The sequence below is a fragment of the Bos taurus genome, chromosome 5 (genome assembly GCF_002263795.3).
Source record: "Bos taurus isolate L1 Dominette 01449 registration number 42190680 breed Hereford chromosome 5, ARS-UCD2.0, whole genome shotgun sequence".
NCBI classification, from domain to species: domain Eukaryota; kingdom Metazoa; phylum Chordata; class Mammalia; order Artiodactyla; family Bovidae; genus Bos; species Bos taurus.
The window spans coordinates 103,655,532-103,672,281 of record NC_037332.1 but is presented as its reverse complement, the minus strand read 5'-3'; the positions used below and the strand labels follow the sequence as shown (position 1 = coordinate 103,672,281).

General features: G+C 52.4%; 1 protein-coding gene across 1 annotated transcript; it reads left to right on the top strand.

The window, feature by feature from the left end:
• Window positions 1-18: 18 nt before the first annotated feature.
• LAG3 (lymphocyte activating 3) lies at window positions 19-6,171 on the top strand. Its single transcript, NM_001245949.1, is given in 8 exon segments — window positions 19-79; window positions 382-529; window positions 882-1,141; window positions 1,796-2,059; window positions 2,470-2,745; window positions 5,050-5,292; window positions 5,589-5,716; window positions 6,001-6,171. Coding segments are annotated over 8 exon segments (1,551 nt in total).
• Window positions 6,172-16,750: the final 10,579 nt, after the last annotated feature.

The following is a 16,750-nucleotide window of genomic DNA, read 5'->3' as shown; positions in this document are numbered from 1 at the left end:
GTCCAGGCCTCGAGGGAGATGCTGTGGGAGGCTTGGTTCCAGGTCTGGCTGTTTCTGCAACTCCTATGGGCGGCTGCAGGTAAGATGGGGACTACTCTCTGGGAGGGTTGACCTCCAGATCCATAGCAGAAGTTCAGCAGGGAGCTCTCGGTGACCACACAGATGCCAAGGTCCTTAGATTGGGTGGATTCTCCTATGCCTTCCTCGGGGCCATTTCAGCCCCCCAAATCTCTCTTCGTCTCCCCCTTGGCAGGGAAGGGGCAGAAACCCAAGGTCTCCCTTCTGCCCAGTTTCTCCCTCGGAAAAACTCGGAGGCTCCTTCTCTGCTTTGAAGTCTCTCGGCTCATGGCCCCTCCCCTTGGCCTCTCTTTTCCTCCCCAGTGGAGGCTCCAGAGCCCGGGGCAGAGGTCCCAGTGGTGTGGGCCCAGGAGGGGGCTCCTGCCCAGCTCCCCTGCAGCCCCACAATCCCCCTCCAGGATCTCAGCCTTCCGCGGACAAGACAAGTCACTTGGCAGCATGTACCAGAGAGGTATGCACCCCAAACTGCGATGACAGGGATCCCCAGATTCAGCGGTAATGGCATCTAGATTTAGGCTCTAAAGCCCAACCCAGCCCTCTGTAAATACAGAGGCGCCCCCCCTATTCCTGCCCCTCCCCCCATCCTCTGCAGACTGCTACCCTCACACCTGCATCCCCAGGCACGGCTGCCTCTCCGGTAGTGGATGGTGCTGGCCCAATTGGAACGAGGGGACAGGACGGTTAGCAGTTCAGAAATCTTCCCTGTGGGTGGACTCCCTCATCCTCAAGGTGTGGTTGGACTGCCTCTTCCCCGGGGCTTCTTCCCCTCGGATTTCTCAGTCCCATCTTTCTCTCCCGTCCAGTGGCTCCGCGGCGCCCACCCCCCGGGGTCCCGGGCCCCGCCGCTACACAGTGCTGAGGCTGGCCCCCGGAGGCCTGCGCATTGGCAAGCTGCCCCTGCAGCCCCGCGTGCAGCTGGAAGAAATGGGCCTCCAGCGTGGGGACTTCTCGCTGTGGCTGCGCCCGGCCCGACGCGCCGACGCCGGCGAGTACCACGCCGCCGTGCGCTTCGGGAACCGCGCCCTTGCCTGCCGCCTCCGTCTGCGCGTGGGCCAGGCGGCGGGTAGGTGGGGGCGGGACGCGGGGAGCGAGGCTGGGAGGAGGGCGCCCGGTATCCCGCGGCCCAGGAGGCAGGAAGGGCAGGGCATAGGCTGCTTGTGCTTCTAAGGATGCGCCCCTGGCCCTGCCGGAGAGCTTCCAGCCCAGGGGCGGAAGGGGGTGGTGAGCCTGTCTGCAGGATGGGAGGTGCCCCCAGAAAAGCACGTCGGGGTGGGGGGGGAGGGTGGAGGGCGGGCTCGGTGGAGAGATCGTATCACCCCTTGAGCTTTCCTTCCCCCACCCACAGCTGGAGTGCCAGGGTGGAGGAGGGGAGGCACCCCTTGGAGGGGAGACTGAGGGGCTGGAGTGACTCAGTTTAGATACCTGTAACTCAGAGAGTGGGCTTAAGGAGATCCTCAAGGAAGATCTGGAGAAAGGGAGGGTAGGCCAAGCCAAGTGAACTGGAGGCAGGGGGCGGGGGAAGTAGGCACCGGACTCTTGGGCTTGTATTTGAAGCACCTCCAGGGGCCAGGCTCTGGGCTGGGTAGGTGGTCTGGAGGAGGGTTGGGAGGGAGAAGACAAGGAGGTCTACAACCAGGCGCCTGTTTCCAGGAGCTTCCAGCTTAGCTGACCTGATGTGTTGGGCAAGCAGGCTGATCAACCTTCTCTGTCTGTCCAGTGACCGCCAGCCCCCCAGGGCCTCTGTGGACCTCCAGTTGGGTGGTCTTGAACTGCTCCTTCAGCCGCCCTGACCTCCCAGCCTCCGTGCACTGGTTCCGAGGCCCAGGCAGAGTCCCTGTTCAGGAGTCCCCACATCATCACTTAGTTGGAAACTTCCTCTTCCTGCCCCAAGTCAGCTCCTTGGACTCTGGGACCTGGGGCTGCAGTCTCACCTACAGAGATGGCTTCAATGTCTCCATCACGTACAACCTAGCTGTTCTGGGTAACTCCTCCAGTCTGCCTTCACACTTGACCACAACCCCTTCCTGCCCCCCGACACCTTCTGCTGACTTCTGAGCCCCCAGATCAAGTCTCTGGCAGTGGATGAAACCTGTGATTACTCTGGGCCTCGCTCTCCCACCCCTTTCTTTTTCCCTTTATGGTCTTTCTTTAGCTTCTCCCCTTCGAGTTTTTCCCTGGGCCATCCAGCCTCCCGTGCCAGTCTTTGGTCTTCCGCTTGCCGGCCTGCCTTGGGCATTCTTGGCATCCTTTGTTCATCCACCTTGTTCTGCTCCTTAGCACCCTTTAAACCGGACCACTTCCTTCATGTTTCTGCCCGCCTCCCCCGCAGACCTAGTGCTCCAGCCCCTCTGTACTCCTCAGCTGTAACTCGGGGTTCCCTTTTCTCCGCAGGCCTGGAGCCCCGAGCCACTCTGACAGTGTACGCTGGAGCCGGTTCCAAGGTGGAGCTGCCCTGCCGCCTGCCTCCCGGTGTGGGGATCCAGTCTTCTCTCACTGCCATGTGGACCCCGCCCGGGGAAGGCCCTGATCTCCTGGTGGCTGGAGACCGGAACAACTTTACCCTTCGACTGGAGGCTGTGGGTCAGGCTCAGGCCGGGACCTACACCTGCCGCGTCCACCTGCAAGGGCGGCAGCTCAGTGCCACTGTCACTTTGGCAGTCATCACAGGTTAGCAGGTGGGACAAGACAGGAAGAGCAGGTTGGTTGGGCAAAGACTGGGCAAGTCCACCTCATGATGCCAGCCCCCTGGGCACAATTGTGCGGGCTGCCCCCTTGGCCTCTTCTTTTCTCGCCCCCATATAATGAACAGAAACTGAAAATCTCCCCTGAGTCACTGGATGAATGTTCCACTCTTCTGTAAGGGACTCCCCAGCTCTGAATTGGGGGGAGGGTCAGAGACGTTAGAAGGAGAGGTCACAGAAGTTTGAATGGTTCCAAAGAGGTGGAATATTTATTTTCAGAATCCTTGCCCACTTTGGAGCCAGGGATTGAGTTAAAGTTGCAGGAGGCAGTCTGGACTGGGGGGAGTTGATAAATCAGTCCTGTAGTCAGCAAATAGGGCTTCCCTGATAGCTCAGTTGGTAAAGAATCCACCTGCAATGCAGGAGACCCAGTTCGATTCCTGGGTCTGGAAGATCCACAGGAGAAGGGATAGGCTACCAATTCCAGTATTCTTGGGCTTCCCTGTGGCTCAGCTGGTAAAGAATCTGCCTGTAAGGCAAGAAACGTGGGTTTGATCCCTGGGTTGGAAAGATCCCCTGGAGAAGGGAAAAGCTACCCACTTCAGTATTCTGGCCTGGAGAATTCCATGGACTGTATGGTCCATGGGGTTGCAAAGAGTCAGACACGGCTAAACGACTTTCACAGTCAGCAAATATTTACTGAACAAGGGCTTTTCAAGACAGTGTAAAAGAAACATAGGAGAAAACACCAGACTCAGAAAGTATGTGTTGATTGACTGGTAACTATCACAGCTTGTCCGTGTCTGCAGTGCTCATCTGTGGCCACTAAATGGTAGTGCCACATAGGTGGTGCTAGTAGTAAAGAAGCCACCTGCCACCACAGGAGACATAAGAGACGCTGGTTCAATCCCAGGGTCGGGAAGATCCCTTGGAGGAGGACATAGAAACCCAGTATTCTTGCCTGGAGAATCCCATGGACAAAGGAGCTTGGCAGACTATCGTCCATAGGGTTGCAAAGAGTCAGACATGACTGAAGCAACTTAGCATGTATGTGTGCACATAGTAGGTGCTTAATAATGTATATTGGTTGAATGAATAAATGAATCTACTAATAAATAACCCATATCTCAAAGACCAGGGCTGAATTTCCACTTGTTTCCCACGTATCTCTACCTAGATATGGTACCCACACTCAGCCTCACTCTGATCCCCATCTTTTCCTCATACCCAGTCCTCTTGCTAAGTCACTTCTGCATCAGTAACTCCAATCATGTTCTACTCATCCTGAAACCTGGCCTCCTTCCTCCTAATCAGTTGCCACAGTCTACCAGTTCTTTCTGTCCAAAGTCATCTTCTTTTTTATTATCATGAATTTTAAAAATATCTACTCACGTCATTGTGGGGTGTGGGGTCTTCATTGTGGCATACCAGCTTCTCTCTAGTTGTAGCATCAGAGCTCAGTAGTTGTGGTGCAAAGGCTTAGTTGCCATGTGGGATCTTAGTTCCCTGACCAGGGATCGAAACTGTGTCCCCTGCATTAGAAGGACGATTCTTAACCACCGGACCACCAGGGAGAAATACTGTTGTCTGTGTTTTACAGAGAAGGAGCTTTCTCAAAGTCACATAGCTGGGAAGAGCCAGGTTGGGGCTAAACTCAGGTATCTATGCCATCAAGTCTTCAGGGGCCTGTACACCACAGTCAGCTCAAGGTCCTTCATCGGTTGTCTCCTCCTACCCCCATCCCTCACCACATGGCTTCCAGTGCTCTGTCTCTAGACCCAGGGATCGAACCCAGGTCTCCTGCATTGCAGGTGGATTCTTTCCCATTTGAGCCACCAGGGAAGTCCCATCTCTAGATCAGTTGGTCTGCTTTCTAGACATTCAGAAATGGGAACAGGGTTCATTTAGGGGACACAGATGTAAGCCATAGCATGGAGGCAGAAAAAGTGCAAAGTCTTCTGGGGACCAACTCACGTGACTGATATTGGGGGTTCTGAGTCTTTGAATAAAAGTCACAAAAAAGAATCTGAAAAGATACCTGTTTATGTGATCCCTCCGGGCCAGTTTGAGTTTGAACATTCCCCCCAAGGCTGTAGGGAGCCTGGAAAGTTTGGGGGTAGCAGAGTGACCTGATCAGAGCTTTGTCTTGAGATTAATTTGGCCTTGACCCTGATCTCCTCTCCTCAAGTTCACCCAGTCAGAGCCCAGGTGAATAAAGACTTGGGCAGAACCTATGCTTTCAAGGAAGGGGATCAGGTCCCCCAAAGATCTCTTCCCTCTATTTTTTCAGTCACTCCCAAGCCCTATGGATCATCTGGCAGCCTGAGAAAACCCTTCTGTGAGGTGACTCCGGCATCTGGACAAGAGCGCTTTGTGTGGAGCCCCCTGGACAAGCGGTCTCAGAGGCGTTCCCCAGGCCCCTGGCTGCTGACACCGGACGCCAGACCCCTCTCTCAGCCCTGGCAGTGCCATCTGTACCAGGGGGAGAGGCTTCTTGGGACCGCGGTGTACCTCACCGAGCTGTCTCATCCAGGTCCGAGACCCACAGCGCCACAACCCCAGCTCCAGACCAGCCCCCTCCATCCCACTTCCAGACCGAATCCCACCCCCACTCTTCCCTTTCCAACCAGGGAGCTGACTACGAGCTCTTGTCAAGGCCCAACCCACTTCCACCACGAATTAGCTGAGTGACCCTGGACGAGTCCCTTAAACTCTCCGGGTTTCATTGTCTGTAAAATATGGCAGTGTGGCTAGATGTCCTTCCAGCTGAGACCCTGTGTGTGGTGTGTGTGTGTGTGTCTCTGTTCCAATCCTGTCCTCTCTCCATAGGTGCCCAGCGCTCTGGGAGAGCCCTGGGGGCGGGGAGAACAGCTCACCTCCCTCTCCTCATCCTTGGTCTCCTGTTCCTGCTTCTGTTGGTGACTGGAGCCTCTAGCTTTCACCTTTGGAGAAGACAGGTGAGCCGGGAACCTCCCTCCCCAGTCCTCAGCATGCTGTCTGGCACCCCTTTCTGAGGAAGATGAGCAAAGTGGACCCTGAACTTGCTTCAGAGTCCCTCTTCATGAGCCTCTGCACACCAGGGATGCCTTGTGCCCAAAGGACCCAAGGAAGGTTCACGGGGCGGGGTGGGGTAGGGGGTGCTGAATGGCCTGGGACCAGATGGGCAGGGAGGGAGCTGGGAAGAATAGCTTCTTCCCTTTCCCCTCTTCCTCCTCCTACCCTCCATGTCTTCTTTCTGCAGTGGCGACCCAGAAGATTCTCTGCCTTAGAGCATGGGACTCACCCCTCTCAGGCTTCGAGCAAGACAGGGGAGCTGGAGCCAGAGCTGGAGCCAGAACCAGATCCGGAGGTAGAACCGGAACCGGAACCTGAGCCGGAGTCTCAGCCACAGCTGCAGCCAGAGCAACCCTGACCTGCAGCAGGCAGCCATCCTCATCTCCTCAGCTCAATCCAAATAAACTCCCCGTCAGCAGCAAGCCTGATTCTGGTCCCTTCTTGCATAGGGGATGTTCTGTCTCTGCCCAACCTCTGGGGCTCCCTTCTCACACTGGCCTTCTGACCTACTTTCCCCAGCCAGGCTCACCTCTTCCCCTTTTCCGTTCCTGGTTTCTTGGAGAGTCTCTCATCCTGGTCTCTCTCTCTCTGTCTTGCTCTTTCTCTCTCCTGGGTAGTCCTTTTCCTGAACGTCTGAGAAGCCCTCACTCCTCTAGTCCGTTCCTCCATCCTTCAGCTCACATTGTGCTGGCTGCCCTGGTTTCCTTTATTTTTGCTGTTTTGGCCCCGCTATGCGCGCCTGACCCTCAGCACTGTCCTTGGCCCTTTGGCTGCAACACACACACACACACACACACACACACACACACACTCTTGGAGCAGCCCTGCCAGTCGAGTCCTCTCCGAGACGGGTAGTGGGGGGGTGTCTCTCAACCTTTCTGAGTGGCAGCCTCCACCCCACCCCCATGTTCCACAGCCATGGGTGATCTGTCTATTCCCAGGCACGAGAACACACTGCCACCCAGCGGTCACTGTGTGTCACACACCACCGGAGGTCACAGAGCCGGGGCAGATTGGCAGTGCAGGGACCTGGGACCAGGGGGCTCAGCAGCTGGTGGGCTGGCTCTGTCTCTGTGGCTGCACTGTCCACGGTCTGCACATGAGCATGACCTGGCATCGGTCTCCTGCCTTGTGCACCCTCAGGACACGTCACCGGGTCCCCAGGGGAGTCCTGGGAACAAGTCCCCAAGTAGGGAACAAAAGCAGACACTGGCTGCCACTAAAGCTTCAGAGGTCAGGAGACCCGGCTTCTGATCCTGGATGAGCTGATGTGACCAGAGCTAGTCTCTGAGTCTCAGTTTCTTCACCTGTTAAATGGGATGATGATGCACCCAAAGGGGTTGTTGCAAACATCAGATGATAAAAGGGCCAAGCATCCATTTGTGAAGGAGGAAAGCAGCAAGCCCGCCTGTCCCTCTCCCTCTGTCTGTGTTTGTCTGTCTAAGAGGGGAATGTTCCTCTGGGGCTTGAGAGACAGTGCTTTAGCAGAGCACACGCATATACACACACACACACACACACACACAGCGGGACTCAGCCCAACCGCACCCAGAGAGAGACCCAACCCTCTGCCTACAGTGTGTGGGCACCCAGCCTGGACTCAGGCTGAAGGGTCTGTCACCCTGGTTGAAGGGGAAACACAGGGCAAGTGCGCAGGAGTGGTTGTGCACCAGTGCACAGATGTGGGTTGTTGCAAAGGGACAGCCTGCTGCTGTCCCCTGCCCCCACCCCCTGCCACTTCCCGACCTGGTGTGCCCTGCTCAGCAACACAGACACAAACCACGCAGCTGAAGACCTGCCCTGTGGAGGCACAATGGTCAGAGACTTGGGGACAGAACAGGGAGAGGGGCCTCTTCGTGGCTGCAGAGCCCTGGTGGGGAGGGGCATCGGTTTGAGGGCACCTGAGGTCCCCAACCTTAGGATGGTGGTGACCCTTGTCTTGTCACAGGCAGAAGTGCACAAAAGAGGCTCTGGGCTAGCCAGGGATGGTGGCACTGTAAGGAGAGGCCCAAGGTCTCTTTGAGCATCCTGTTAAACACCATCCCCACCCCTTGCTGGGGGGCTGCCAGGAGACCCAAGACCTGCTCTTTGGGCAGGTTTTAAAGGGGCAGGGGTTTCCTGGAAAGTTCTGTGGGTGGTATTTTCCTCTCTATGGGGTGACACCCTCTTGCCCTTTGGGCTTCTGAGAGGAGTCACTGAGGATTTATGGGCTCCGTACAGGGACTTCCCCAAGTTCCTGCATAAAGGGGACAGGGAGGGGACAAGAAGCCACCTGCTCCTCCACCCACTGAGGAAGAGAAGAGCAGAGGGAGGAAGGAAGAGCAGGCAGGGGGTGGGGGCAGGGAACAGCAGCTCTCCTTTGATTAATTCTCCCCTCCCACTGTCTCTGTGGGGTCTCTCCTAGGGGGGGTCTCACATTCCTCCTCCTACCCCTCTGGCCTCCAGCCCCAGTCCCCATCCAGCAAGATAAGCTTGGACCCTTTTTGTGTCCTCTTAGGGCCTTCCAGGGAGCCAGGCAAATCCACCCTGTATTAGCAAGTTTATCTCCAAACCGATGTTCCAGGCTGGAGGGAGGGGAAGGGGCGACCAGGAGGCAGGGAGCCCATGGGGGCTGTGAGAGGAATCAGCTTCAGTTCAGTTCAGTTCAGTCTCTCAGTCGTGTCCGACTCTTTGCAACCCCATGAATCGCAGCACGCCAGGCCTCCCTGTCCATTACCAACTCCCGGAGTTCACTCAGACTCATGTCCATCAAGTCAGTGATGCCATCCAGCCATCTCATCCTCTGTCGTCCCCTTCTCCTCCTGCCCCCAATCCCTCCCAGCATCAGAGTCTTTTCCGTTGAGTCAACTCTTTTTGTGAGGTGGCCAAAGTACTGGAGTTTCAGCTTTAGAATCATTCCCTCCAAAGAAATCCCAGGGCTGATCTCCTTCAGAATGGACTGTTTGGATCTCCTTGCAGTCCAAGGGACTCTCAGCTTAGGTCCTTGTTAAAAAGGAAGGGAGAGGAATTCCCTGGTGATCTAGTGGTTAGGATTCCAGGGTTTCACTGCTGGGGCCGGGGTTCAAGCCCTGGTCTGGGAACTGAGATCCCACAAGCTGCGTGACACAGCCAAAAAAAAAGGAAGGAAGGGAGTGTATTAGTTGTCTACTGCCGTGTCACAGGGGTTTCAGAGGTAAAGAATCCACCTGCAATGCAGGAGTCGCAGGAGATGCAGTTTCCATTCCTCCGTCGGGAAGATTCCCTGGAGGAGGACATGGCAACCCATTCCAGTATTCTTGCCTGGAGACTCCCATGGACAGAGGAGCCTGGCAGGATACAGTCCATAGCATTGCAACAAAGAGTCAGACACAACTGAAGCAACTTAGCATGTATACCCTAGAGTCCATGCTCTGCAATAAGAGAAGCTATCACCGTGAGAAGCCTGTGCTCTGTGACTAGAGAGTAGCCCTGGCTCTCTGAAACTAGAGAAAAGCCACGCAGCAATGAAGACCCAGCACAGCCATAAATAAATGAAAAAAAAAAATGTTTTTTTAATGGTCCACATAAAAAAAAAAATCTTGAAAACAAAAAGGAGGCAGGAATTGTAGGGGCTTTCTTGCACCCTGCCATCCTGGTGGGGAACAGTGCCTGAAGGAGAAATAGGCCAAGACGGGGAAGAGGCCTCTCTGAGTTCCCCATCCCCAGTGCTGCAGGGACCTGCCGGCCCCCTCCAGGTTTGCCATCCAGAGTTCTGCCAAACAAGGTCCAGGGCTTGGCTGAGTGAAGTGTGTCAGCCGAGAGGCCACCCGGTACTCCTTCGGGTCTGCCAGAGTGTCCCCCACCCTGACCCGGTCTGCTCATCTCCTCCGGACAGGACAGTTCCAAAAAGTTCTCTGCCCCATCTATCTCACCGGCCAGAGGTATTGGGGTTCAGGCGCACACAAAGGAGGTGACTTAGGTTTCCCTGGGAGGCCCCACCCCATGACAGGGCTCAGCCTTTGAAGGGAGGGAGGTAGGGGTTGGGGCTGGGCTCTGCCTGCTCCACTCTGTGACTGACAGTTTCTTCAGGGCCTGCAGCTGCCAGCTGGCTGGGCCCAGGCTGGGCTCAGAAATGTGCCTGTTCACACTGCCTGTGGGGCGGGAGGCCTGGGAGCCACCCTCCCAGAGTTGCATAAAGTCGGGAGGAATGTGGCCAGGGCGGAGGAGGCTCAGCCTTGCCAGACTCTGCCTCCCTAGGAACAGCTTCGGTGGTGACCCCTCCCCATCTCCCCCCAGCCCCCAGCCCCCAGCCCTGCCCCACCGCTTTGCAGACGTTGTGAGTGCAGCTGCAGAGTAACTGGTGAGGAGGTCACCGCAGGGCCCCACCTGGGACTTCTAACCTCCGGGCTCTGAGAGCAGCCCAGCACTCTGTCAGCAGCTTGGCCTCCATGTCTTGTTCCCCCACCCCGACTTGGCCTTCCCTACCACCTGAAGGGAGGCAAAACACACACAGTAAAAATAGCTTCGTATCAAGAACTGTATCAGGAGATTTCTGGAAATCCCCATGCTCCATTCCTACAGTCATGTGAGGGGGCAGAGAGCTTAACTGTGGCTTCGTTTTCTGTAGAGTGAGGATAGTCGCATTTGCTAACAAATGTGAAAGAGCTGTGAAAACGGAAAATCTCTCTCTAGGTGTGAGGGATCCTGGTGAGGCTGCCTCAGAAGCCCCACATGACCTGATGGCCTCACACCCCCTCCACTCCCTTGGCCTCGTCCTGGCCTTTTTTCTTTCTCTCTTTTTTTTTTTTTATATACTTTCTTTCTTTTTTAATATTTATTTGTTTATTTATTTGGCTGCACTAGGTCTTTAGTTGTGCACTTGGGATCTTCAATCATCATTGTGGCAACCAGAATCTTTAGTTTAGCATAGGGGGTCTAGTTCCCTGACCAGGGATCGAACCTGGGTGCCCTGCACTGGGAGCAAGGAGTCTTAACCACTGGACCACCTTTCTTTTTTCATTTGAAGTACTGTTGATTTACAATATTATATTCATCTCAACAACATTGTGATGCAATATTTTTATAGGTTATGCTTCATTTAAAGTTATTACAACCTACTGTATAGCTCAGGGGAGAAGGCACTGGCACCCCACTCCAGTACTCTTGCCTGGAAAATCCCATGGATGGAGGAGCCTGGTAGGCTGCAGTCCATGGGGTTCCTAAGAGCTGGACACAACTGAGCGACTTCACTTTCACTTTCCACTTTCATGCATTGGAGAAGGAAATGGCAACCCACTCCAGTGTTCTTGCCTGGAGAATCCCTTGGACGGAGAAGCCTGGTAGGCTGCAGTCCACTGAAGCGACTTAGCAGTATAGCTCAAGGCACCCCACTCAGTACCCTGTGATGACCTAAATAGGAAGGAAATTCAAAAAAGAGGAAATATATGTATATGTATGGGTTCGATCCCTAATCAGGAAGATCCTCTGGAGGAGAGCATGGCAATCCACTCCAGCATTCTTTCCTGGAGAATCCCATGGCCAGAGGTGCCTGGTGGGCTATAATCCATGGGGTCACATAGAGTCACACGGAGTCGGACACAACTAAAGTGAGTTAGCATGCATGCATGCGTGTATAGGTATAGCTGATTCACTTTGCTGTGCAGTAGAAACTAACAACATTGTAAAGCAACTATATTCCAATAAAAAATAATTTAAAAAATAGTTATTACAAAATGTTGGCTATATTCCCTGTGCTGTGTGATATGTTCTTGCTCCTTATTTATTTTATACATAGTAGTTTGTGTCTTTTAACCCCACATCCGTATCTTGGAGGCCTCTCCCACTCTGCACTTTCTTACTGCAGAGGAGAGCCAGTAGGGTGAGGGGGGACCATCCACGGAGGTAAGTTCAAATCCATCAGCTGTGATTACTAGCTTTGTGACTGCTAGTTCCCTGGTGGCTCAGCAGTAAAGAATCTACCCGCAATGCAGGAGACACTGGAGACCTGGGTTTGATACTTGAGTCAGGAAGATCCCTTGGAGGAGGAAGTGGCAACCCATTCCAGTATTCTTGCCAGGAAAATCCCAAGGACAGAGGAGCCTGGCAGGCTACAGTCCATGGGGTTGCAAAGAGTCAGACATGACTGAGCGATTGGGTATGAACAAGTCTCTTAAAATTTTCAAGCCTCAGTTTCCTTATCTGTATGGTCTGGAAAATAATACTCATGCCCGACCACTGATACAACAGTTAAATAAAATACACAGCTATGGAAATGTTCTAAATGTTCAATACATTTAGAAAAAACTTGCTGTCTCTTCCCCTTTTATTTTCCCATTTCAAAACCCCAAGGACCAATGCCTCAAGAGCCAGGTCCTTTGGGCATCACTTCCTGGGAATGCTTCTTCACAGGCAGTCACGGGCCACAGACCAAGAGCTGGGTGGCATCACACAATCTGTCTGGTCCATCGGTTGCAAACTGGTGGGCCTTGAGCTCCATCCAGCCCTTAGAAGGCTTTGGGTGATTTATTCAGTGTTAGAACAAAACATAAAATTAGTTGCCAACACCAAAATGAGGAGATATTACATAAATGTCTGGTTTTCCACCTTCTCTTGAAATTTTGGCAGAGGCTGGAGACTCTGGGATCACATTCCAGCACAACCTCCACTGTCAGCTCAGCTGGAGCTGTGCGGTTGGTGGCTGCCCTCCTTAGCTGAGGCAGGGCCTCTGTTTACCTCGGTCCTCACCCCTCTCTGCTGTTACTACCAGCCTGTTTTTCTCAGCTATAATACCAGTAGGCTCCTACAGACCTTTAAGTCTGTGACCCTTATTTCAGCCCCTCTGCATTCATTCAAAAAGTATTTAACAGCCCAGGGCTGGGGGAGGGGGAAGCAGAGAGTTAGGTTTAAGGGGGACAGAGTTTCAGTAGGGGGAGATAAAAAAGTTTTGGAGATGGATGCCAGTGATGGTTGTATAACAGCATGAAGGTACTTAATGTCCACAGAAGTGAACATGTAAAAATGGTAAATTTAATGGGATGTGTATTTACCCTCATAAATTTGATATTGATCAATATCAATAAAATTTAATATCTAAGAAAGTATTCAAAGGGTGGTCCAGTGGTTAGGACTCCATGCAGGGGATATGGGTTTGATTCCTGGTCGGGGAACTAAGACTCTACGTGATGTGAGGAGTGGCAAATATATATATATATATATATATATATATATGTTCGACAAGAATTAACAGTCTACCAGGCCCAAGACACTCTACTGGGTGCTAAGACTGACAAGGTCCTCCTGCAGCCCCTGAAGTGAACTGAAATGAAGTGAAGTGAAAGTCGCTCAGTCGTGTGTCTGACTCTTTGCAACCCAATGGGCTGTAGCCCTCCAGGCTCCTCTGTCCATGGAATTCTACAGGCAAGAATACTGGAGTGGGTCGCCACATCCTTCTCCAGGGGATCTTCCCCACCCAGGGATCGAACCTGGGTCTCCTGCATTGCAGGCGTCTTTACCATCTGAGCCACCAGGGAGGAAGCCGGTGCAACAGATACTAAACAAGAATTTCATAATTATTTCACTTGGACAATTGCTTTCATGGGAGAAGCTACACAGTGTTCTGGGAGATCTTACCATAAAGGGACCTTCATTCAACTGGGGCGCCTTGGCATCCTTCTCAGACTATGAGGAGGGGTCATGTGGACGATGAGGGTGTGGAGCAAGATACAAACAGCTGATCCTGCTGCTGGGGTCGGTTTGCTGCTCCCCACCCTTACCCTTCACCTCTGGATCACCCACCTCCAGGCTTCTTTCAGAGGAGAAATTAATTTCAGTCTCATTTCGGCCTCTGTTGTATTGAATTTTCTTTCACTTTTCAGTTCAGTTCAGTTCAGTTCAGTCACTCAGTCGTGTCCGACTCTTTGCAACCCCATGAATCGCAGCACGCCAGGCCTCCCTGTCCATCACCAACTCCCAGAGTTCACTCAAACTCATGTCCATCGAGTTGGTGATGCCATCCAGCCATCTCATCCTCTGTCGTCCCCTTCTCCTCCTGCCCCCAATCCCTCTCAGTATCAGAGTCTTTTCCAATGAGTCAACTGTTCGCATGAGGTGGCCAAAGTATTGGAGTTTCAGCTTTAGCATCAGTCTTTCCAAAGTACACCCAGTACTGATCTCCTTTAGAATGGTTACTAGGACATGCTTTCTGTAAGCTTTTCTCAACACCCCGGTTGAAATAAAGCTCCCCGGGACTTCTCTGGTGGTCCAGTGGTTAAGAATCTGCCTTCCAATGCAGGAGTTCTGGGGAACTAGGACCCCAATACGTACGGCAACTCCTGAGCCTGCGGGCTCTGGAGCCCCCGTGCCGAAAGAGCCCACACACTGCATCTAAGACCCAACACAGTCGAATAAATATTTTTTTAAAAAAGAAGGAAAGGTTCCCTATGATAAGCTGCCCTAGCACCCTGTGGGTCTCCCTTTGTAGCCCTTCTCCAGTTGTGATGGAATTATTAAATACGTAGGGTCCATGCCACAGGCTTGAGAGTAATCATGTTTGGTTTATTTAGCATAACATCCCGGGGTTCCTTGGACTTCCCCTGTGGCTCAGTGGTAAAGAATCTGCCTGCAATGCGGGAGAGGGAGGAGACATAGAAGACTCGAGTTTGATCCCTGGGTGGAGAAGATCCCCTGGAGGAGGGCATGGCAACCCACTCCAGTATTCTTGCCTGGAGAATTCCATGGACAGAGGACCTGGTGAGCTGCAGTCCAAGGGGTCACAAAGAGTCTGATAGGACTGAAGTGACTAAGCACAACAGCATACCCTGGGTTCCAGCAGATGCCTTGGACTGGTAAACATGGCATGCTTATTGAATACACAAATGAATGGAGAGAATTGGGCCGGGTCAGGGGTCACAATCTTGAATGCTTACTGGAGCCTGCGAGGCCACATAAATGAGAAAAACAAGCAGGTGGTGTGTAAGATGGGTGTTTACATTCTTGCCTGAAGGAGGACACCCACACTCCCTTGAGGGACATGCCCTAGAGCTCGCACCTAACACCTGCACTTACAAACTTATATCCATTAACCAAAACGGAGTCGTCCAGGGACTTCCCTGGTGGTCCAGTGGCTAAGACTCCTCGCTCTCAATGTAGGGGACCCAGATTCCACCCCTGGTCAGGGAACTAGATCCCACATGAAGCAACTAAGAGTTTGCAAGCCTCAACTGAAGACCCTGAGTGTTGCAACAAAGACCGGCCCAGGCAAATAAAAAAATATTAAAAAAAAAAAAAGCCCTGAGTCATTTAGCCATACCCAGCTGAAAAGGAGGTTGGGAAATATAACTTAAATATTACGTAAATCTGGGCAACCATGAGCTCAGCTAAAAATTGAGGCTTCTATTATCAGGAAGAAAGATAAAATAGGTTTGGGGGACAACTAAAGGTCTGTGCAGAGAGATAACTAAGACTTGAAGAGTGGATACAAAATTTCCAGATTAGTGGGGTTCTCACTGTATGATCCATGGGGACCCTGAGACCCTTTCAGGGAGTCTGCCAGATCAAGCCATTTTCATAAAAATAATAGGACATTATTTGTCCTTGTCACTACCTTGACATTGCAGAGATGTTGCAAAAACAATCTAGGTTAGACTGCTGCCTTAGCACAAACCAAGGCGGTGGTGCCAAACCCTGCTAAGGTCATTGTACTTTCCACTGTCAGGCACTTGTAGCAAAAAAAAAAAGAAAAAGAAAAAAAAACTAATGCCAGTTTCGATTTAGAATGCTCTTGATGAAGCAGTATATATACTAATGTTATTAACTCTCAACCTTTGGGTATACTGTGTTATGAAAGAAGTAGCAGAAAGTGCTTCAGCTGCAACAAAGCACAATGGTTGTCTCAACAGAAACACTCGTATTAGTTGTTGGAGTTGAAAACTAAACTAGCAACTTTTGTTGTCAGTAGGGGAATGCCATGATGACAGGCGCGTACTGGAATGATCACTCAGGCTGTTGAGCAGATGATGGTCTGCAAGAAGGCAGGAGGGAGACACCAGGAGACCAGGGGGAGGCAGGAGCTGTTGACCAAGTGAAGGGTGAAGATGGCACCCTGGACTCGAACGGTGGCGGTGGGGCCGAGTGATTCCGACAGACTTCAGAGCTACTTAGAAGTGATGTCCCAGGGAATTGGGAAACAAATACTCGGGAGGTGCTGGCTGAGGAATGAGTCAGAGATTACACACAGGGACTTCCCTGGGGGTCCAGGGGTGAAGAATCTGCCTTGCAATGCAGGGGACGTGGGTTCAATCCCTAGCTGGGGAATTTAGATTCCACATGTTGCCTGGAGAAGACCCTTGAGAGTCCCTTGGACAGCAAGGAGATCAAACCAGTCAATCTAAAGGAAATCCACCCTGAACAGTCATTGGAAGGACTGAAGTTGAAGCTAAAGATCCAATCCTTTGGCCACCTGATGCAAAGAACTGACTCACTGAAAGAGACCCTGATGCTGGGAAAGATCGAACACAAAAGGAGAAGAGGGCAGCAGAGGATGAGATGGTTGGATGGATCACTAACTCAATGGACATGAGTCTGAGCAAACTCCGGAGATAGTTAAGGACCAGGGAGCCTAGCGTACTTAATCCATGAGGTCGCAGAGTTGGACATGACTTAGCGACTGAACACCAATGTCATGTGGTATGGTAAAAAAAATACAAGAACAACAACACAAAAACTCAACCAAACAAACAAACAAAAAATCAAATTAAAAAAAGAGAGAGGGGGCGGGGCTTTCCTGTGGTCCTGTGGTTAAGAATCTGCCTTGCCATGCAGGGGCAGCGGGTTTGATCCCTGGTTGGGGAACTAGGATACCACAGGCCATAAGGAAACTAGGCCCTCAGGCTACAACTACTGAGCCCGAGGACCATAATGAAAGATCCTGCATACCCCAACTAAGACCTGATGCAGCCAAATAAATAAATATTTAAAAAGAG